We start from the raw sequence: 23,781 nt of genomic DNA on the forward strand, positions 1-23,781 counted from the left end.
CACAAGTGTACAGTCACTGCATACAGCTGCGGTCAATACCTAAAGCACAGTGTAGCCTATAGACGATACAGCGATGGACATCTCAGGTCCAGCTAAAGATAACAAGGTATCACGTTTCATTACTGTCTGCATTTTGTAGCGACACAAACAAAACGACTGTACACTAGTGTCTAATTATCGAAGGTAGCAAACTCTATGCGTATTTTCTGGGATCGATGGTGGTGTCTAACACTTCTGTTACACCTCATTCGACACTATGTCAGATTGACCGGCATTAGACGTTTCTTTTTGCGAGAGTCTTCACACCCTTTAATGAACGCATTGCTATCTGACTATGACATGCTCAAGAGGGTTCGAATTTTAATGATCCCTATTATTCTTTAAAAGAGAAAGACTACACCGACAATATCATTGTCTTTTTCCGACTTCGATACAATTACACAGTGTACAACAATCCCTTTAATTGGGGATCTTTCCTTTCAAAGCAAGATTACCACACTTTACTAAAATCAAATCAATACGCCCCCCCCCCCCTTTCTCGACTTATGTCAGAAGTCAAAGCTCCCTTTCTATTGATATAAAATTCAAGGTGATTGGACAAAATGTATGCTCGCATATTTAAGTCCCCAATGACAAGCCTGGTAAGCCTTGGCAGAATAGCTATACTAAGCTTTGTTCCCAAATGCAATATTGTTTGTGCATGCACTAGTATTCGTGTATTGCATTTCTTTGGCAACTTGATAAATCGATAAAATGGAATGTAGTTGAAGTTCGTAATAATTATTATTATGACCTTTTTAAAAAAAAAAGTACCCAGCAAACACAAAAACGTTTTTAAAACGTTATTAAAACGTTTCGTCTATTGTTTTGATAACGTTATTTGTGGTGTAATAAATATGTCACGAAAACGTTTTCAGGCTATTATTTCAAAACAAGTTTTCGTTAAAACATTAATATTACATTAATATCTCATAAAAACGTTATGCCGACGTTTTTTTAACACCACATTTAACGTTATAAAACATATTTTAGAGGCTCTTTTAAAAATTTTATGATAACGTTTTGTGTTTGCTGGGAAAAAACGTCTATTTGAAAATTGCACAGTGTGACCATTCTTGTCTGTTGGCCCAGGGAGTTGTTATGGAACTCCCTGGTTGGCAAATAACCTTCGATAATTGTAACTCTTTGAACACAACGAGAAAAAAATGCATAACCCGGCTGCAATGTGCGTAACTCTGAAGTCGTGTGGGTTCTTGAATACGCCAAAAACCAATTACGCTTTGAATAAAAATGAGTAAATAAAGCGATCTAATTGTGTATACTAACGTGCCACATGAACGCTGAAAAACAAATCCTTTAAGAAACACGAGGCAACTTCGAGTACTGAATTCCGTGCAAGCTTGCCATATTATGCATGATAGATACAACATGCCTTCTTTCCAAGATAAGTATCTTAACTTGCTTTTACCGATCGACAGAGGAGGATTCAGTTTGAGCGACATTGAATTAACAAGAGATGCTCTTATAATTAAATTTTGTAGTAAGATATTAAGTAATAACATTAATATTATATTACAAAAATTAATGTTGTATTTTTTCAAATATGTATGAAGATATGAGCCTTGGGCGTGGTATCTTTCAAATTACTCCTAACCACAAGTCTGTTCATAAGCTAAGCCCGTATTACCGTGAACTCATGTTAGCATGGGATCGGCTAATTCAAGGCCGCTTCTGGCTACCAGAGACCAGAGAAGACATCCTCAATCAACCTATCTTTAGTAATACCCTGATTGTTGACAATGATAGTCAAACACTTTTTAATCTTCATTAAAGGTGGTATCGTTTCTGTCAGTGATCTGATGTATGAGATTATACCCACTTCTCTGCCAGCCAAGGCCGTGCATGAGTGCATTGAGCTTGGTAATCCCGATAACCCCCTTACCAAGTAATCGATGTTCAGAATTATATCGATGTCATTCTCCACGCCTTCCCCTCTGACTGGTTAGGTGATATATTTTCTTCTGATGCAATTGTATCTACGCATTTTACTGTATTCCTACTGTAAAATTTCAAAATGGCAAAAACATTATTGATGCCTCCCCAGTTTCGTGAAGAATAGCTTCACGCCTTTTGCGTGACAATCTTACATCGCCCAAGGGCGAAGAATACTGGAAGCAGCATTTTCCCAGTCTTGATTTTTCTAATAGATGGAGTAACATATATTGTTCTCCAAAGTGTTTCTTTGATGCCGATATCGACTTCAAAGTATTACATAATATTCTTTACACTAACGACAAATTGTACAAGTTTGGATTAACCGATTCTCCTTACTGCACCTTTTGCAAAACCACGAACGAAAGTACTATTCCTCTTTTTATTGAGTGTTCTGAAGTCGAAAATTTATGGCACTTTTTGGTTAATAAGTTGAGTACTTTACATCCGGTAGTTAACTAAGATGAATGGAAGGGGTTGTCCCTTCTGGGTCTTGGCCGTAAAAACAATTGTATTGTAGGAATTTTGTGTGACTTCATCTTCAATATATATAAGTGTACAATTTGGAATTGTAGAATATCTCGCCTTAATAATAACTATCTTTGTAATATTGAAAAAAGTTTTTCACAATGTACTCAAGAAGAAAATTCGTTTACTTTTTGATGTGTACTACCACCAAAACAAGATCTCACGGTTTTTAATATATTTACACAGAACGATATTGTGCTCTCTAAAAAAGAATCGAACAGCTATACTTACCATCTGGATAGGGGTTAATTTGTATAGAGTACGTGTTGACGTAAGCATGGTCTGGTCTTTTAACTTTGCTTTAGACATTGTTGTCTTTTGTATATAATCTCTTTTTTCTGTGGTGATTAATAATTTAGTTTTCTCTTAACTTAAACGTGAGTAAATGTTAAGATAATTATTATTTAATGTTCTACATAAATAATAACATACTTAAGTTTTAATTCTGTAAAACATACCTTTGTAAATAATGTTGACAATGGGTGAGCCAGTGGGCTCATCTCCCAATTAAAGAGGCGCGATGGCTTGGCGCACTGTACGAGCTAATGATCGAGATCCTCTTTGGGATCCGTGGTTCGAACCCCGGTGATGACGTCTTTTGCCGATCTTTTACAGCTCGTGCCTACACGGGGAGCTGTGAGTATTAGTTAATCCATCTAATATCTCAGTCCATACAGTGGCGCGATGGCTTGGCGCACTGTACGAGCTGATGATCGAGACTCTCTTTTGGATCCGTGGTTCGAATCCCGGTGATGACGTCTTTTGCCGATCTTTTACAGCTGGTGCCTACACGGGGAGCTGTAAGTATTAGTTAATCCACCTAATATCTCAGTCCATACAGTGGCGCGATGGCTTGGCGCACTGTACGAGCTGATGATCATCTCTCTTTTGCATCCGTGGTTCGAACCCCGGTGACGTCTTTTGCCGATCTTTTACAGCTCGTGCCTACACGGGGAGCTGTAAGTATTAGTTAATTCACCTAATATCTCAGTCCATACAGTGGCACGATGGCTTGGCGCACTGTACGAGCTGATGATCATCTCTCTTTTGCATCCGTGGTTCGAACCCCGGTGACGTCTTTTGCCGATCTTTTACAGCTCGTGCCTACACGGGGAGCTGTAAGTATTAGTTAATCCACCTAATATCTCAGTCCATACAGTGGCGCGATGGCTTGGCGCACTGTACGAGCTGATGATCATCTCTCTTTTGCATCCGTGGTTCGAACCCCGGTGACGTCTTTTGCCGATCTTTTACAGCTCGTGCCTACATTGGGAGCTGTAACTTAGTTAATCGGCATAATATCTCAGTCCATACAGTGGCGCGATGGCTTGGCGCACTGTCCGAGCTTTTGAGCGAGACTCTCTTTTGCATCGGTGGTTCGAACCCCGGTGACGTCTTTTTCCTAACTGTTCTTTCAGTGTCATGCACGGCCATTCACTCTGGTATTTTAAAATGTATTAGTACCCTACTCCCTAGGGCCTATCTATTAAAATCTGTTTCAAGTTGGAAGCATTGTGAGGCACAAATAAAATCGTGTGTCACAAAAAGTCATGTACACAATTGGGTTTTGAATGTGCTGAAAATAAAGTGAAATAAAGTAAATCCCAACGTTATATGTCGATCTTCGTCAACTTATCTGCTTGGAGGCCCCAAAGTCTCCTTACTACAAAAGCTATGTTAATATTTGTATATTTGTTTTTGTATTTGTTTCATCATTATTTACAGTGTGACGGGAAGTCTCCTATAAAGCCTGCAAGGCTTAAAAAAGTAGGACACTCCCCAAAAAGAAAAAAGAAAGAAAAGCTTTAGAATAGAAAAAGGAAAAAATATAACAAAGGGGTCACCTTTTTTTTTCTTCAACAAATTATATTTTGACGACATAGTGAATTACCCAAAAAATACAGTCCTTTTGGCGTTCCATTGTAGACTCCTTATACTACAAAAGCTATGTTAACATAACAAAGGGGTCACCTTCTTTTTTCTTCAACAAATTATATTCGACGACACAGTGAATTATCCAAAATATACAGTCGTTTTGGCGTTCCATAGGAAAACGACTTTGACAAGTCTATGTTCCTATGGTAGCATACGCCCATTAACAATCCCCATTGACTTACACACTAAATCACAAAAGTAATGTGGTCTCTAAGTCTAGATAGAAGTTTTCACTAGCTAAACGCTACCCATCACCGGATAGCTGACAAGTTGGCCTTTCATGGCACCATCAATTTTCCGTATCATGACAATGTAGATTTTTTGCTTTCCGAGCCGGAAGCTTTCGTCACTTGTAAACAAACCTCTTCACTCAGTGGTAAACAAGTTTCCCACGCTGCTCCTGGGAGGCCTAAAGGGGTCTAAAATTGCCTCAATCGACCCAATTTTCTCACCACATGTACTTCCATTCATGCCCTTCAACATGCAAGCCACAAAAAAACTAGATTATGATTGATAACAGGTCACAAAAGATGTTCTCCTGCTGCTTTTCGGCACTTTTCCTGAAGGAGAACAATCGAGCGGATTTATATAGACTCTAGTAAGAGTATGCCACCTTAAGTAGCATACGCCCATGAAAAGCCCCATTGACTTACACACTAAATCACAAAAGTAATGTCTTCTCTAAGCCTAGATAGAAGTTTTCACTTGCTAAACGCTACCCATCACTGGATAGCTGACAAGTTGGCCTTTCATAGCACCATCAATTTTCCGTACCATGACAATGTAGATTTATTTTGCTACGAGAGCCGGAACTTTTCGTCACTTGTAAACAACCTCTCCACTCAGCGGTAAACAAATTTCCTACGCTGCTCCTTGGAGGCCTAAAGGGGTCTAAAATTGCCTCAATTGACCCAATATGCTTCCATTCATGTTCTTTAACATCAAAGCCACAAAAAAGCACATCCTAATTGATAACATAGCAAAAAGTTGTTCTGCTCCTAATTGGCACTTTTCCTGAAGGAGAACATTTGCCGCGGATTGATATATACGCTAATAGGAGTATGCCACCTGAAGCTACAGAGTAGGGATGAATCTGAATCCTGGGATGAATCCTGTGATAGCTTCAGGTTGGTCTTCCGCTGCTTATTTTCAAATGGTATCAATGGGCTCCATAACGTTTGAATACCACCCCGTTTTCTGATGCAATATTTGTTTCAATGTTTGTAGGTTTTCATCAGGAACAAGTAAGAGTAGTAGTACATATACTCTGAGAAATTTAGGAACTAAGTTCACGCAAAATGAAGCTCTTTACAGATAAAGGGAATCAACATTCTCTAAAGATTTTAGTTGCCGCAGAACTAGCCGGAATCAGTCTGGAGATTGAACATGTGGATAGCGCAGGTATAGCAGAATTATACTGGGAGGCATTTCGCTACGGAATTAAAACATATGTAATTGTGTACAGTACTAGGCCAGGCCCTAGGCTACAGTAGGGCTATAGAAATCCATCAAGCTTTGCAGTATCGCAGCCTAAGATAAATGTTAAACTTTTAAGACGTATACATAATCAGTATTGTGTAAGTGCAAGGGAATATAAAATAGTAAGTAGTTTATTGTGAAAATTTATTGTCTTGTACTTGTTATCTTTATTTTTGGTGGGCTTCTTGTACAAGCTACGGCTTCCAAGCCCTTCCACCATTTTCTCTCCGTAATTTCCATCATTTTTCTTTTATATGATTTATTACCTATTATTTTCTTTGCATGGTATTGTCTTCACAGTCCTATTATTATATAAACATTGTGAGGAAATGGAAAAATAAATGAAATGAAATGAAATTTTCTCTGGCTAAAATGATCAGCTCGTCATAACATTAACAGTGCCACTATAAATGTATGTTAAATTGTAGAGGCTTGATCTGTGACATTCATGACCAAATAGGATAAAGTGGTGTATTTACATGAGGCGGATAATCATCTGGTAATCTGAATTATTTACCATGTTGTAAATATCAACATTTAATTGTTCTACTGATTCTACTGGGCTTAAAACAATATAAAATGTTGATTTAAGCTGTTTCTGCTAATAATTGGAAATATTACTTTGTTAGTAATCTTTCTGCCTGATGTGATTTTCCTGTTGGTGCTCACATCTAAGCGGTTGTAATTGTGAATTGAAGAACAGGGAGGGAGGAACATTTGTTTTGCCACAGCTATTGTCTGACACGTACAGTAGGGGGACACATGCTAAACACACTAAACAAGAATGCTTAAACAAATTATGAAGGAAAGTAACTTTCTTAGATTTATGGTACCTCTTTTATTTATTTATTTTAAAGTTGCAAATTATAAGTTTCTCCAAAGCTGTTGGCCTAAATATCTTGATTATTTCAGTAATTCACTGTTAATCAACTTGTTACTGTTACCATTGTTAAGTATTTCAATGAAAAAAAATCATTTTAAAAACACACAACTCAAAGAAAAAATTAAAATATATTTTTTATCCTGAATACATAACTACTGTTAGTGGCCTAAACAAAAAATAAATAGCTTTTAGAATTATACAATCAGTAATACTGTACTTTATAAATCTGTTACCTACAAGTTAAAATTCAGCTAAAAACATTAAAAAAACACAGCCTTTCTCTCTTAAAATTCACTACAAATCTGTCCATTAACATTTAGCAAGGACAGACTGCGGCTCTTTTTAAGAGAAATAAAAAAAATGTGTTCCGTCATTTTTCTTTTAATATTATTTTTCAATTTATAAGGTTATTCCAACAAACTTACAGCATATTCCATGTACTCCAAACAAAACTAGTTGTTAAATACGCCACAGAAGGTTCTTTCCGACACACCTTTTTCTATGGTTAAAATGACCATTTTTTTTTATGGCATAATGGCAAGAACTACAATAAATGTGAGGAAATTAATAGTCACCAACTTTAGGCACTGGGAAGAAGAATTTGACAATTTTTAGTCTGTTTTTCTTCTTTCTGGATTACAAATTAAGTTAATTGAGATCAGATATGGTGCATAACCTCTTTCTCCTTAATTTTGCAGCCATAGTTGTGCCTTTTCTGAAGAGAAATGTTTTACCAGTACTAGAGGTTGAGACAAATGAATATCTGTTTTCTGCCAATGCTATTACAAGGTATAGTATGCATACAATGATGTCATGTAAGCTACTGTATTAGTTTAGTAATGTAATCATACAGTAGTATTTACTGCATGTTGAAGACCGTAGTTACTGTACCAAACATTGTGTATACGGAATATATGAGAAATATTGTACATGTTGTAAATGCATTATAATTCCAAAATTTTGCTTTAAATAGGTTTCTTGTAGTGGTGAGGCGGATAATACCAGTGACTAACTATACAGTAGTTTTTCTTTGTTAGTCATGATTATACTGTACGAGAATAAAGTCCCATGGGCATATCACTGTACATAGAATTAGTGGAAATTTTGCAATTTTTTGACTTTGTGAAGTTTGAAATTTCTGCAGAAAGTGCTGGCTTATGCTACAGTAGTTCATTTATAAATTTGGTACGTAGCTCTGTTATGAACAGTCTTGAAACAGTTGTGTATATGAATGTAAATAAGCTGTTGACAGACTTTCTGGGACACATAAATTATTACAATATTTCATATATTCCAGATACATACTTGCTACTGTGGGGAAAGACTCTGAAGATATCACAGTGTCCACCTGGCTTGAATGGGAATCTACAGACTTACAGGTATACCTTTAGAGGAATTCAATTTCCTTTAGAACTAAAACAAAATATGGTTTCAATAAATATTGTACAGTATGTCAGTACTGTAAGCTGTATGAAAGGCAGGTCAAATTCAAAGAAAGTATGTTTCATAGATAGTTACACTAAGTAAGGATGTTAAACAGTGTTGAATTTAAGTGGCTTTTAAATCTCATTTTCTTGAGAGGGAATAAGACAATATTAACGTTACAAACTTATTTGTGCGTAACTTGTCTGGTCTTACTGCATTTCTGCATATACATCTCAAAATGTGGTTGTTTGAAGCTACATTGTAATTATTCATGGCTAGGTGAGCCCTCAGCTACTCCAGGGAATAGGACGCAGTGGGTAGTCTGTAATGTAAACTCAGCTAATATGGTTTCCTCTTTCATTGTGTTCTTAAAAAGTCAAGAATGCTTGTGCAGCTAAAAGGTGAGCACCCAGTGGATAATGAACCTAACTTAAAGGCGTTGCAAAAATGAAACTAACTGGCACTAAGACATAAATGATAAATAAATGTTAATTAGATTTTTGTGGCTCATCTGCAATGATCTGATCATAAACATGATACAAATTGCTGGTGTATGGTACATTGTTTTAGCCTGGTTTTCATATTGTTCAGAACCATTCTCAATTACATTTGTTGGTTTTGTTCCTCATCCAGGCAGCACTATCATCTTACCTTCCTGCTTTGTATGGTGGAGGCAAAGCGGATTCTCAGAAATTACAGCCTCATTTATCAAAACTAGACAATAGTCTTGGTGGAGCCCAATTCATTGTCCAGGTAATTTGCTTCCTTCCTTCCTTGTTCAACAAAGAGGGCATTTGCTAATGAAGCTAACTGCTGTGCACTAGAAGGAACATTTTTTATGTAACGGGCAGGATAGCGAGTATAGCTGCTTTCACTTCTTAAATGGCGAGATAAGTTGAGGAGTTTTTGAGGCTATTTTGGAGGTAGGGCAGATCGTCAATATAGACTCTTATCATATGGAAGTAGTGTTCTCAGTGTTCCACTGGTTGTTGTTTCATATGGAGGTTAAGCAACTTCAACTATAAACATTTGAAATTAGAAAACAACATGGATTTGTGATTAAGATCATAATTGTCACACTGGAAGATTATAAAGCCCTGTTGCCTTAAAAGTTGAGCAATCTTGGAATGCTTACACTATTTTGCTAGTTGCACTAATCTGCTAACAAATTCACAGCATTGAGCATATTGAGCATACACAATGCATTCAAATGAAACAGTGCGAGAAATACTTATATGTTTTCGGTGAAGCAGTGACAGGATTAAGACAAATGTGTCTGTAGCCGACATATTGCGTGGTTGTTACTCAAGGCCTATTTCACTGTTGGAAAAACATTTTCATAATTGTAATAAGTAACAAAACAACACTGTACTTGTTGCACACAAAAACCTTCCATAATTCCATCTGGTTTCTAAATATGTGCTTGCAATAAGCCGAACCTGTTCTACCAATCAGGTATTCATTCAAGTCTGCAAACGTTTTTTAATTGTGTTTATATCTTTATTTTCACAAGATCGTTTCTCTTTAACACAGGACCAACTATCAGCTGCCGATGTTTGCCTTTTTGCTGCCCTCTATCCGCTGTATGCCAACAATAAATCATGCTTTGAAAATTTTTCAAATCTGAATGCCTGGTTTACCAAACTTCATGCTGAACCACCATTTGGAGCTTCTGTTGCCAAGGTGACAGAAGGAAAAGGCAGCAGTTCACTGAAAGCCTCCATCCTTGCTCAACCATTGGTCAACACTCTTCCAGTAGCGAGGAGTGTGTCTAATGAGAAAGGAAAGTCATCAAAAGATAAAGAAAATTCAACGACAGAGGTGAGGCTTACAATTTAAAGATTTATTGTCTTCTTAAGAATATTTCTGCTCTTCTCACTGGTTTGTTTAAGTATGATTGTTTGAAGTATTTTCTATAATACCAAATGGTTCTCTTGTACATAATGTGTTTTATCAAAGCATTTGGTTGCCATAGTTACTGATATTAACATGTGTTCATGATCAATTTTTACAGGAGGTAGTTGCTAAGGAATTTTCTTTGGAAGAAGTCAGAGCTGCTAAGGAAACTTTTCTAACAGGAAAGAAGGTTGCTCCCAAACCAGTCCAAAGGAATCATCCACTGTGAGTTAATGAACATACTTTTCTTAGAATGCTATTCTCTTTTCTTGGAAAGGATTATTTGACCAAAAGTTTACAATGTTGTCCTGAAGTTGAAATCCCTTAAGAAGTGAAAAAGAAGTGTTTTTTTGTCAGATTTTCTTTAGTGGGAAAAGAACAAAGAAATAAAATTTGCATTCCTTTGCTCTCCCATGGTTTAAAACTTCCCAGTCAGTATCCCATGTTGTTTTTTACTAGTTTCTTAGTGTATTTTATGAGCATTATCTTGAGATTAAGACAAGAATAACGATGAGATCAAATCAAACCGTTCGTAATCTTTTACCAGTATTTTGTGTTCTTTTGCAGACTACCCAGGAAAGATGCTAAGAATGTTCTAATAACCAGCGCTCTGCCATATGTCAACAATATTCCTCATCTCGGAAATATAGTTGGCTGTGTTCTGAGTGCCGATGTCTTCTCCAGGTATGTGGTTGGTCAAGTGGTTCAGTTTGTTTTCATGTATGGCATTTCCTTAGCTCAACTGAATTGGAAAGAGACCTGGATTTGATTTTGTGATGAATAATTGTAATGTCATGATTGCAACAGTTTTAAATTTGATAAATATGGCAAATGTTATTGTCAAATATGTAAGATTACAACTTTGTGTGAGTTCAGCATCTAACGCTCCTTCAGTGTTTATATTTGTAATTTTGGATCTATACTAATCAAAGTTCTTTGGGATGCCGAGACATTTGTGGAGGTTAAAAGACAATTCTGAATAATTTACCAAGATATTTCGAACACTATATGAAGACTAGTGAATGATTTCCAGATGTTGTAATTAATATAAAAAGAAGTACCTTTACAATTTTAGCCTTCATAAGCATCACATTTTAAGCTATCTTAAATTATGCATCTAGCTTTCCATTGAACTTTAGCATAAGAAGTTGTTGATCTGTTACTGCCATAGGTTCTGCAGGATTCGTAACTACAATGTCCTATACATCTGTGGTACTGACGAATATGGTACTGCGACAGAGACCAAAGCCCTGGAAGAAGGCCTGACTCCTCAACAGATATGTGACAAGTACTTCAAACTACACGACCATGTGTACAGGTGGTTCAACATCGACTGTGACCACTTTGGCCGAACTACCACGCCGCAACAAACAAAGTAAGACAAACACCACGATCATGAAAGTTCTGATATTTGAAGCTTACAGTTCACAGAACTTTAGGTCTTTACATAAATGCAACCGTCAAGCAAAGATTCAGTTCAGCTGAGTTCACTGTCCCTTTGATCTATGTATCATGTGATACCCTCAGCTAATTATGTACTTTTACTCTCCCCGATAGTCAGCTTTCTACATTTATGTTCCATCCTCAATGACCTCCTCACTAAAGGCATCCTCATCATCAAATTCATGCTAACCGTGATTCGCTAACATGATAGTAGACTCACACGTCTCCTACGACAGCATAGATGTTGGAGACGCCTTTGTCGTTTGCCATCAATTAAAAAAAAATGGCAATTGAGATTACCCTCCTTCTTTCAGTGTTTCTTCTTTGTTTTCAATTATTGCTGTCAATAAAAACATTTTCCAGAGTACATTGATGACAAATAAGGAGTAGTTTGCGAATAGTGTTTTATACACATTGCCTACCATAGAACGAATTAATTGGTACCTCCAAAAAGGATCCTACAAATGAAATAAATTTTGATGTTAAATTTACTGTTACATTCTTAACTAACTTTGACAAGTTTTTACTCTTTTTCTTCTCTAGAATTGCTCAAGACATTTTCTGGGGACTTCACAAAGAGCAGCACTTACTAGAGCAGAAGGTCGAACAGCTGAAATGTGAAGATTGTGACCGATTCTTGGCAGACAGATTCGTGGAGGGGACGTGTCCCTTGTGTAACTATGACGATGCAAGAGGTGATCAATGCGATAAATGTGGGAAGCTCATTAATGCAACAGATCTCAAGGTAAGTTTTCACATTTCATTATGCACCATATATCTACTATTAAACTATGCTAACTGATTATTTCTCTTTAGTAGGAGTGCTTTCAGGCTGGTTTGGGTCCTTTCATTAGGTTTATCTCAAATTAAAGACAGTGTGTGGGTTACTGAGAATGGGTCCTGGGCGATATGGGCATACCATTTAGTGGAGAAATAAAATTCCAAAAGAGGTGTTCAAAGTTGCTAATTAAATTTGGCAGTTATAAAACCTGATAAAGAAAGCTGCAAGCTCAGACAGGATGTTATGAAAGGGTGCCCTCAATATCTCTGTCAATTCTATCACTATGCCATGAAGTCACTTCTAATACCAGCTACAGCTTGTATAATATATAGTATATAATATATATAATATAGTATATATACCTTGTATAAAGACTAAGAACTGGGTGAAAACTCAAAGATATTTGTTTTATGATTTGAAGAAAAATTGTCTCAGGCCAAAGCTGTTTACAGCCTAACAAATACAAGTAATTTGTTATATTACTGATTTTGAAATATTGCCTAAATTATTACATAATCTGCTTTCAGAACCCTCGTTGTAAGATCTGCAACAGAACTCCAGTAATCAAAAGTTCCGATCATCTTTTCTTGGACCTTCCGAGACTGGAGTCCAGACTTCAGTCATTCCTGGACAAGTCCACAACAGAGGGAGACTGGACCTCCAATGCCAAGATGATCACATCGTCCTGGATACGAGACGGCCTTAAACCAAGGTGCATCACCAGGGATCTAAAATGGGGAACTCCCGTACCTCTGGAGCCCTACACGGACAAGGTGTTCTATGTATGGTTTGATGCACCCATCGGTTACCCTTCCATTACTGCCAACTACACCCCTGATTGGGAGAAATGGTGGAAGAACCCAGATGAGGTAAGAAAATCAGTACCAAAGTAAACCAAACATCAAGCATTAAACTGTGCAGTTTGCAACTGAAAAGGATAATAATTAGAGAAATGAGAGCATCAAGTAATACATTGTGGAGTTATTGCAAACAACTTGATAATTATTCTCATGTAAAGAGTCAGCATTTTATAGAATATGAATGGAAAGATCTGGTCAGTTCAACTTTTGACAATTGAAATAATTCATAATTTTACTTTGACGCACAGTTTAAGGTACACCTATTGCCCCACACAAAGAATAGTAATTTTCCGATCTGACCTTTAATTCAAGTACTTCGTTGTTTTCCTACACTGACTGCTTAGGGTGTACATTGTTTCATCTTCACTGGAAAACTCCAGCTACTTGGCAGTGAGAGTCTGCCATTATGTTCAAAAAGTCTTTAAATATCATTCCTTTCCTTTTCATTGTGTCATGATGTAAAACCATTTTGTACCGACTCAAAACGAGTTTTCTCTGCTTGAAGTGTAAGCACGATGAAGTGATAGATTAGTCATTACAATTCTCATTTCCATCTTTGTTTGTGTTATCTCATCATCAGGTTCAGCTATACCAGTTTATGGCCAAAGATAATGTACCATTCCACAGTGTGGTATTCCCCTGTTCACTTCTAGGCTGCGGAGAGAAGTGGACGTTGGTGAACCATCTGATCGCTACAGGTAAATTACAATCACATAGTGTTACTAAGGAGAGTGGCATTACAAGTTCACCTCTCCTATATCAGTTTCATGCACCCTCATCTGTGGATGGTATTGTAGCAATCTTCCCATGCAGTCTTTTATAATAGTGGTTCTAGATACTGATTCATCTCAGGTTGTCTGTCTTGACATGTTTGTTTATCAAGACTGACTATAGAAGGTATAAGTAGGGAAAGATCATATACTCGGTTATGGGCAGATTTTATTAATCTTTTTTTTTTTTTTTTTGTGTCATTGTCACTAATCACTTCTCCTAACAGTAGCCTAGATGTAAATATAATACATTATAATAAATATATTACTTAGCCTGATATACAGTACCTACAGTTGTCTTGGCTTATTATTGTCTCGTACTACTGAATTCCCAAACTAGTCTGGCATGTTATAATGTCTGGAGTTGCTTGCTCCTTGCCTCCTCCAAAGTTGTCTGAAGAACTCATTTTTCTCCAACTAAGCAAATACTAAATAATGAGATAAAGATTTATCAGTTGGAAGAGAAGGAGCTTTGCATCATGAACATGATGAACAATGGAAGGCTACATAGAGTGAGTATAAGGCCTACCATTTGTGTGTGAGGTCAATAAGCCCAAGAGTTCTTAACATTGCAAATATCCTTCTTGTTTCCTTGGCAACAGAGTACCTCAACTATGAGGACTCCCAAGTTTTCACTTTTTGTGTGTGACGTAGTCAATAAGCCCAAGAGTTCTTAACATTTCAAAAATCCTTCTTGTTTCCTTGGCAACAGAGTACCTCAGCTATGAGGACTCCAAGTTTTCACTATTTGTGTGTGATGTAGTCAATAAGCCAAAGAGTTCTTAAGATTTCAAATATCCTCTTGTTTCCTTGGCAACAGAGAACCTTAAGTATGAGGATTCCAAGTGTTCACTATTTGTGTGTGACGTAGTCAAAAAGCCAAAGAGTTCTTGACATTTCAAATATCCTTCTTGTTTCCTTGGCAACAGAGTACCTTAACTATGAGGACTCCAAGTTTTCACTATTTGTGTGTGAGGTAGTCAATAAGCCCAAGAGTCCTTAACATTTCAAATATCCTTCTTGTTTCCTTGGTTACAGAGTACCTCAGCTATGAGGACTCCAAGTTTTCACCATTTGTGTGTGATGTAGTCAATAAACTAAAGAGTTCTTGACATTTCAAATATCCTACTTGTTTCCTTGGCAACAGAGTACCTCAACTATGAGGATTCTAAGCTTTCAATAAGCCAAAGAGTTCTTGACATTTCAAATATCTTTCTTGTTCCCTTAGCAACAGAGTACCTTAACTATATGGACTCCAAGTTTTCACTGTTTGTGTGTGAGGTAGTCAATAAGCCCAAGAGTTCTTAACATTTCAAATATCCTCTTGTTTCCTTGGCAACAGAGTACCTCAACTATGAGGACTCCAAGTTTTCCAAGAGCAGAGGGGTTGGTGTATTTGGCAATCATGCTGAGCAGACAGGAATACCGGCAGACATTTGGCGGTTCTATCTTCTCTTCATACGACCTGAATCTCAGGATAGCTACTTCAACTGGGATGACTTTGTTCTTAAAAACAACAGTGAACTTCTTAACAACCTCGGAAACTTTATTAACAGGTTAGAGAGTAAGAGTGCTTTGTTCAGTTGTTAGTAAATATACTCTACTTAAATTAATACAGAAGGAAATATGTTGGTATTAATACACACCAGGATGTTGTGCTTAAACTGTAATAGAGGCTGATAAATATCTCTCTCTGGTTTAGTCCTGAATTTCAGTGATGGATTATCCAATAGAATCAGATGAAGCAAGTGTATTGGGTTAAGGGCCCGCATGGCCTAGCGGTCTCCATGTGCACTTCCATGCAAGACATAACTTACAGGTTGTGCCTGCATACTGCATTAAAAGTGCCTTAAGGCTCCAGAAGGTTTCAATTTTGGCACTGCCTGTATCATGTGATCAGCAATGTCACCATGCCTTAAAGAAAGTATTTTTTGTTTGATTTTACAAAGTTGAGACTCTGTTTTCATTGAAAATTTAATTATGGAAAAGTTAGGTTCTTGGATAGCTTGACAGTCTTTGTATTTTAAAATGCTGCTCTTAAAGTGATTTTTATGTCTAAAATGAGGAAGTCATTTCACCACCTTTTTTTTTTACCTCAAGGTTTGGCACTTTGCAACAGTTGCATCGTAATTCAAAAATAATTGTAAATTGCAGTGTTCAGTCATTTATTGTAAACAGTAATCCTAATTTTTGTTAACTGTTTAGGGGTCTCATGTTCTTGGAGAAGAACTTTGGAGGACTTGTTCAAGAGTTGAAGCTGGAACAGTTGGATTGCCAGCTTTTAGCTGCAGTGAGTCAGGAACTGAAGCAATATGTCAGTCTCCTTGAGAAAGTCAGGTAAGCATCACTTTAACATTTGTTTGTATCTATAGTAACCTGTTTATTGTTATATGTGTATGCTATGAAGTACTACTGGGTCTCTCAGTTGCTATGTAACTGTACTGAACATAAAGAACTCCTTATGACAACAAAACATGAATGAGCTAATACATAGTAACCTGTTTATTGTTATATGTGTATGCTATGAAGTACTACTGGGTCTCTCAGTTGGTATGTAACCTTACTGAACATTGACAACTCCTTATGACAACAAAACATGAATGAGCTAATACATAGTAACCTGTTTATTGTTACATGTGTATGCTATGAAGTACTACTGGGTCTCTCAGTTGGTATGTAACTGTACTGAACATAAAGAACTCCTTATGACAACAAAACATGAATGTGCTAATACATAGTAACCTGTTTATTGTTATATGTGTATGCTATGAAGTACTACTGGGTCTCTCAGTTGGTATGTAACTGTACTGAACATAAAGAACTCCTTATGACAACAAAACATGAATGTGCTAATACATAGTAACCTGTTTATTGTTATATGTGTATGCTATGAAGTACTACTGGGTCTCTCAGTTGCTATGTAACTGTACTGAACATAAAGAACTCCTTATGACAACAAAACATGAATGTGCTAATACATAGTAACCTGTTTATTGTTATATGTGAATGTTATGAAGTACTACTGGGTCTCTCAGTTGGTATGTAACTGTACTGAACATAAAGAACTCCTTATGAAAACAAAACATGAATGTGCTAATACATAGTAACCTGTTTATTGTTATATGTGAATGTTATGAAGTACTACTGGGTCTCTCAGTTGGTATGTAACCTAACTGAACATTGACAACTCCTTATGCCAGCATAACATGAATGAGCTAATACATAGTAACCTGTTTATTATTGTATGTGTATGCTATGAAGTACTACTGGGTCTCTCAGTTGGTATGTAACTGTACTGAACATAAAGAACTCCTTATGACAACAAAACATGAATGTGCTAATACATAGTAACCTGTTTATTGTTATATGTGAATGTTATGAAGTACTACTGGGTCTCTCAGTTGCTATGTAACCTAACTGAACATTGACAACTCCTTATGACAGCAAAACATGAATGAGCTAATACATAGTAACCTGTTTATTATTGTATGTGAATGTTATGAAGTACTACTGGGTCTCTCAGTTGGTATGTAACCTAACTGAACATTGACAACTCCTTATGCCAGCATAACATGAATGAGCTAATACATAGTAACCTGTTTATTATTGTATGTGTATGCTATGAAGTACTACTGGGTCTCTCAGTTGGTATGTAACTGTACTGAACATAAAGAACTCCTTATGACAACAAAACATGAATGTGCTAATACATAGTAACCTGTTTATTGTTATATGTGAATGTTATGAAGTACTACTGGGTCTCTCAGTTGCTATGTAACCTAACTGAACATTGACAACTCCTTATGACAGCAAAACATGAATGAGCTAATACATAGTAACCTGTTTATTATTGTATGTGAATGTTATGAAGTACTACTGGGTCTCTCAGTTGGTATGTAACCTAACTGAACATTGACAACTCCTTATGCCAGCATAACATGAATGAGCTAATACATAGTAACCTGTTTATTGTTATATGTGTATGCTATGAAGTACTACTGGGTCTCTCAGTTGGTATGTAACTGTACTGAACATAAAGAACTCCTTATGACAACAAAACATGAATGTGCTAATACATAGTAACCTGTTTATTGTTATATGTGAATGTTATGAAGAATTACTGGGTCTCTCAGTTGGTATGTAACCTTACATTGACAACTCCTTTATGCATACAAACATGAATGAGCATGATGAATGTTTGAGCTCTGCTATGAAGCTAATGCCACAAGCTAAGACATTTCGTGCTCATGCTTGTTAGTGCAGTTGACAGCTTTAAAACTATCGAATGTAGTCAACAGATATTCTTTGAATTCCTTTTCAGGATTAAAGAAGCCTTGAGACATGTGCTAAACATCTCACGGCTTGGTAACCAACACATTCAAGTCACACAGCCCTGGGTCCTTGTCAAAGGATCGCCAGAAGAAAAGTAAGAATGCAAAGTATTTGATACAAGTCACATCAAAGACTTGCTAATTGTATATCATGGTGTGAGGAATTTGTTGTTGAAATTGATAATAGTTCACTTTTTCACAAAATGTTAAGATTTTTCATAAGATATCTAGGACTAAATATGCTATAAGCATGTAAATTATTAATGTCAGTTATTAGTCCTGCTACCCGCTTTAAATATTTGCTGTTTATGAAACCGTTGAACAGGTTTAATGATTTGGTGGAAGAAGATGGGGTGTGGAGGGGTGGGGGATGGGGGGTAGTAGGTTAGTGGGGGCAGGGGATTGGGGGGTAAATGGGGGAAAGGACAGGTAATGAAAGCTCTCCTTATTTTATATTCATCTTCCACTGCACAGTGTATATGGTATGATATGGTGATATTCTAATCTTTTCTAATCTGCAAAGGTCCAGAGCCGGGACGGTTACTTCTCTCTGTGTTAACATCTCCTGCCTCTTGTCCGTCATGCTTCATCCGTACATGCCAGACACGAGTAAAACCATCCAGGAGCAGCTCAATGCCTCAGCCGATGTTAACGTCCTCACTGGAGACTTTGTTTGTTACCTCGAACCAGGACACAAAATTGGAACGGTAAAGAAGAAACCATCATTTTTGCCTTCTGACTTTGTAGTTTATTTCAGGCTCATATTTACAACAAAAAAAGAGCAAATATGACAAGTTTGGGTGTTAGTCTAGGATGTGTTCAACATGTCAACAGATCTACTATGGTTCCAATGCCAAGTCAGTGGTCAACGCTGTTGCTTGAGTTGTATCAGGGGTTGCTGTTAGTTGACCATTTTTGAAAAACACTGACATATCAAGTTACCACTGGGACTTTCAGTGGTTTCAAGTCCTTGTTGTTAATGAGAAGAAAAACTTTATTGTGCCACCTGAAGATGTTGCAAAATAAAATGTTAGAAACCTTTCTCGTTGGATCTTGGAAAAAAAGCATTTTGACAGAGGTTTATCATTTGGTGTATATAGTATGCCATAAAGAGGGAGAGGGGTGGGGAGGGAGGGGCCATGTCTACTCTCCTTATCATCATAACTCATCATCTCTAAATCCTCTCTATTTGTTGGTAAGGGCTGGTTCACAGCCCGCAATGTTAATTCCTCTTGATGTTTCATTCACAGCCAAAACCTCTGTTTGCTAAGATTGAACAAGCTCAGGCAGACCAATTGAGAAACCAATATGCAGGGAAGAACGACGTAAGTCACGAAGATGAAATAAGATTTATTAAATAATGACATGGAACTCCCTATGAGCCATGTTAATAGCCTAGATGTGCATGTTTATATTTATGTGTGCACATATTGGTAGTGGGTGTTCTGCCATACTCCTGTTTATTTTATGCGTGATGATATCTTAGTACCAGGAAATATTAAACTTTTGCATGTTACTAGATGTCTGGTAGAAGTAGTGTTTGTTGTTGAAAGTGATATCTTGGCCTTGATATAAAAATAAAATCTGCAGAGGCTTTTTGAATATTTTAATTAGTAATTGTTTCTTGATTAATTGTCTCAAGTAATGTGACATCTGAACCAAGGGTTTTGTTGATGAGGTTCGACTAGTTCCACTGAGCCTGTTTCACTGGGGGCTTGTTTCACTTAGTTTAATTCTGCTACCATTCTCTCCCAAAGGAGACTTGAATGAAATATGTTCAGTCAAAAAATTTCTGTTAATATTGCAATTATTTTGGAATGTCAACAGAGCTCAGAAATACTAATTGTATTGATGTAGTCTGTCTTCTTCTTATGTATTTATTATTTTGGTTTCATTTCTATGGACTATTTCCTCTTACTGTTGGTGAAAGTATTGCTATCCGCTGTTTGACGAAAACAATGATAGCGCAGAGAAAGATCAGTCCATCTTTTCTGGTTAATGAATATTCACGATGATTGTAAAATTACGACATGCATGGATTAATTCTGAGATGACCAAGAGTGTTCTTTGTCAGTCTTCATTCTGTGATGCTACCAAATTGTTTTCTGCAGAGCACACCAGCTCCTAGTGAGCCTTCAAAGCCAACACCAGAGAAGTCAGCCCCTGCTCCTAAGGATGTTGACCCTGCTGAGGTGGAAAGGCTCACACAGGAAGTAGCGAAACAGGTAAGGAATTGTTATTTTAGATGTAAGAGGGGAGGGGTGCAGAGGATGCAGTGATTTTGATAAACTCAGTCATTGATTACATTATCAGAGCTATTCATTTCTTGTACTCATATAACAGTACTTACAAGACAAGCATTTACTTCATTTACTATCCCCTTGGAGGTAAGCATAGTGTTAATTTAAAAAGTCCATGCCTACAATTCCATTCTCAAGTTGTTTACTTTTTTCCTCGCTATCATCATCTCATTTTGCTTTTTACACGCTACAGGGAGATGAAGTTCGTAAGTTGAAGACGGACAAAGCCGAGAAATCACAGATCGATCTCGAAGTAGCCAAGCTATTGGCTTTGAAGAAAGAGCTGGCTCTGGCCTTGGGGGTCAAACCAGAGGCGGGAAAGAAGGGAGGAAAGAGTAAGAAAGGAAAGAAAAAGTAAAACCGGATCAGGAAGCAAGGACTCGCTGAACTGTAAACGTTGAACTGTTTAAGATGGTAAACTGTAACTTTGTGATGCTAAGAGTGCAAATTATCATTTAAAGAAAATATGTTAGTATGAATTTATTTTATTTTCCTGTGTGGCTTAGTTTCTGTCCTCCAACTGCATGATTTCACTATTTGACCAGATTTTGGGAGAATAAGATCAAATTAAATTTCTTGAGTCAGAATGCTTGAAGCAAAAGATGAATCTTACCTAACATCATGCTAAATCAGGTTAAATTTAACTGTATAATTTCTTGTAATTAATGTGTGGGATAATTCATGAAAGTGCCTCAAACTAGAAAAGTAATGTTTCTAAATTTCACTCTATCAATTTTAACCATGTTCAATGTGGCTGTGTAGTAGTAATATTGCTTTTGGTTAAGTGGTTTACAATTTTTGACTTTCAAACATTGCAGCTATTGTGTCTATCATTGCAAGCTGTACATCTCTATATAAAGTCAGTATGCAAAGTTATGGAACATGTGTGATGTTACGGTATACTGCCATACATCTCAGGGAATTAATTCTTGTTTGTTGTTCGTTTAAAAAGGACCAATTGTTTGGAGTTTCTTAAGCTAAGGGGGCGACCACCCCTTGAGCATATTGTTTTTATGATATCGCTAGTAATTTCAAATAAAAAATGCTTAGATGCAACTTACAAGGCCTGGGAAGTGCCATTTCCAGCGATCGGTCAAAATGTTCTTGTACGCTTCGCGCCAACTCATGGTGGCACTACGCTGAGATAGCTTGCCTATAGACTTCGCCCTCCCTTGGCAAATTCCTCGCTACACCCCTGGCTACTGACCAGAACAAACATTTTTGGTTATATGCAAAGTAACAGACAGAAAATAAAAATGGAAATTTCAACAATATTCTTGAGGGTACAGAATTTTCTAACAATTTAGCATAAACCTATTTTGATGGACATAAAACCATTTAAAATTTATTTAGTGACCAAGCTCACAATTAAGGATTAACAGTGGTTTGTGTGTGGTTTGTGGAAATAAGATTAAGAATCTGAATTCAGTTCCCACTAAATGGGAAGGCTTGAAGATTCAGCGATTTAAATTCAACTTTGGTATGCATTCTGATTCAATTTAATCATGAATGTCGTCTATTCACTTCGTAAAAATTCATCATAGCCATTCAGGGTATTGATAAAATTCTTCCTAGTATTTGTAGAATTTAGTTCCTGAACCTTACCATTCTGGTTGTTCCTTCTATTATAATTTTTCTTAATAATGTTTTTTTCTTCATCGGCTACAAAAACATGAAGGATGGCATGTTTGTTGATGTGTGTCATAGTTCCTGTTAATCCTTCAACCTTCAGTGTCATACACGTAACAAGTGTCTTTAATGCATCAATTATTAGTTCGTTCCCTAAATATTTCATTACAGCCGATCACGTTACCGGTAACATTTTAGATGTTATACCCTAATTCAGAAATTATCTACAAAACCCCAGAAGGGATCTCTTAATTCTGCTAGGATATTGCTTGCTTGCTCTGCTTCAAACATATTAATGTAACCATTCTTCTGTGGACTGCTGTATCTTGAATATTACATCACAATGACATCAGGTTTGTGTGGTAATAAATAAGTTAATACAATTTAGTACAATGTTTACATTCAGTATGTAATTCTGATATAAGTGCAGATTTTTAATAAATTCCATAAAATATGAAAAAAAAAATGTTTTCTGCATTCCTTATGTTATAAATTGTCGTGGGGAGAGTTCTAACCGGAAGGAAAGTGGGGGAGGGGGTTGGTGGGTGGCAGTGGGTGCAGGAATGGTGGTAGGGAGTTGAGGACAGTTTTGTGAGATCCACCTTGTTTGCCCTGCCATATTTGCTGAAATTCCATAAAACTGCTACTTTTTCATGAATTCTTATTCCTGTAAATGTTGTAGGAAATCTTGAAATATTGTAGATGAGAGTATTAGACACATGTATGAATGTCTTACATGATGTTTCAAAAGTCATATCCTTGAAGAAAACATACTTCATGAATGCATCAAGTCAATGAGGAAAAATAAACCAAATTTATTTATAAAGATGGAGGTTACTGACTACAGTGTTAGTGACCTTTGACCTGTCACTATAACCTTCTTGCCCAAAGTCAGTTACTTATCACCATTATCAGTGATTCACAGAACAAATAAAATGAAAATCAATAAAACAAAACATCAGATTACAGTTTTTACCTTATTATTGCAGCTGGAGGTTGAAAGACTAAAGTTGATATCAATGTGAGGCACAAAAAAGGGGGAAAGAAGAACCAATGTCAGGAGTATTTCACCTGTTCAAACACTTGTGAGAACAGGCCATAAAATGATTACAGGTGATATTCAGTGACAGTTGTTACTAGCTTCAGTATATGGATCGTTACAAGATGTGAGAACAGGCCATAAAATTATAACAGGTGATATTCAGTGACAGTTGTTACTAGCTTCAGTATATGGATCGTTACAAGATGTGAGAACAGGCCATAAAATTATAACAGGTGATATTCAGCGACCGTTGTAACTAGCTTCAGTATATGGATCGTTACAAGATGTGAGAACAGGCCATAAAATTATTACAGGTGATATTCAGAAACAGTAGTAACTAGCTTCAGTATATGGATCGATACAAGATGTGAGAACAGGCCATAAAATTATTACAGGTGATATTCAGCAACAGTAGTAACTAGCTTCAGTATATGGATCGTTACAAGATGCCAGGGTTTGTCAAACCAATTAAAGTATGATGGTATAT

General features: G+C 36.7%; 1 protein-coding gene across 2 annotated transcripts; it reads left to right on the plus strand.

The window, feature by feature from the left end:
• The first annotated feature begins 5,612 nt into the window (after nt 1-5,612).
• Nucleotides 5,613-23,775, plus strand: LOC139966445 (methionine--tRNA ligase, cytoplasmic-like). 2 transcript variants are annotated; one of them, XR_011792666.1, is made up of 19 exons: nt 5,613-5,856; nt 7,516-7,606; nt 8,115-8,196; nt 8,876-8,995; nt 9,776-10,063; nt 10,257-10,363; nt 10,706-10,822; nt 11,310-11,513; nt 12,125-12,326; nt 12,890-13,231; nt 13,803-13,920; nt 15,335-15,548; nt 16,198-16,329; nt 18,314-18,418; nt 18,847-19,030; nt 19,574-19,648; nt 20,435-20,548; nt 20,817-23,365; nt 23,690-23,775. XR_011792666.1 is itself a non-coding variant. In XM_071969451.1 (18 exons), exons 1-18 carry the CDS (start codon nt 5,754-5,756, stop codon nt 20,979-20,981), a joined length of 2,763 nt encoding a protein of 920 aa, XP_071825552.1. In that variant the 5' UTR covers nt 5,613-5,753; the 3' UTR covers nt 20,982-23,775. The 2 variants fall into 2 exon arrangements, 1 of the variants encoding a protein (XP_071825552.1); XM_071969451.1 differs by having other exon boundaries at nt 20,817-23,775.
• Nucleotides 23,776-23,781: the final 6 nt, after the last annotated feature.

The sequence above is a fragment of the Apostichopus japonicus genome, chromosome 4 (genome assembly GCF_037975245.1).
Source record: "Apostichopus japonicus isolate 1M-3 chromosome 4, ASM3797524v1, whole genome shotgun sequence".
In the NCBI taxonomy this organism is placed as follows: Eukaryota; Metazoa; Echinodermata; class Holothuroidea; order Aspidochirotida; family Stichopodidae; genus Apostichopus; species Apostichopus japonicus.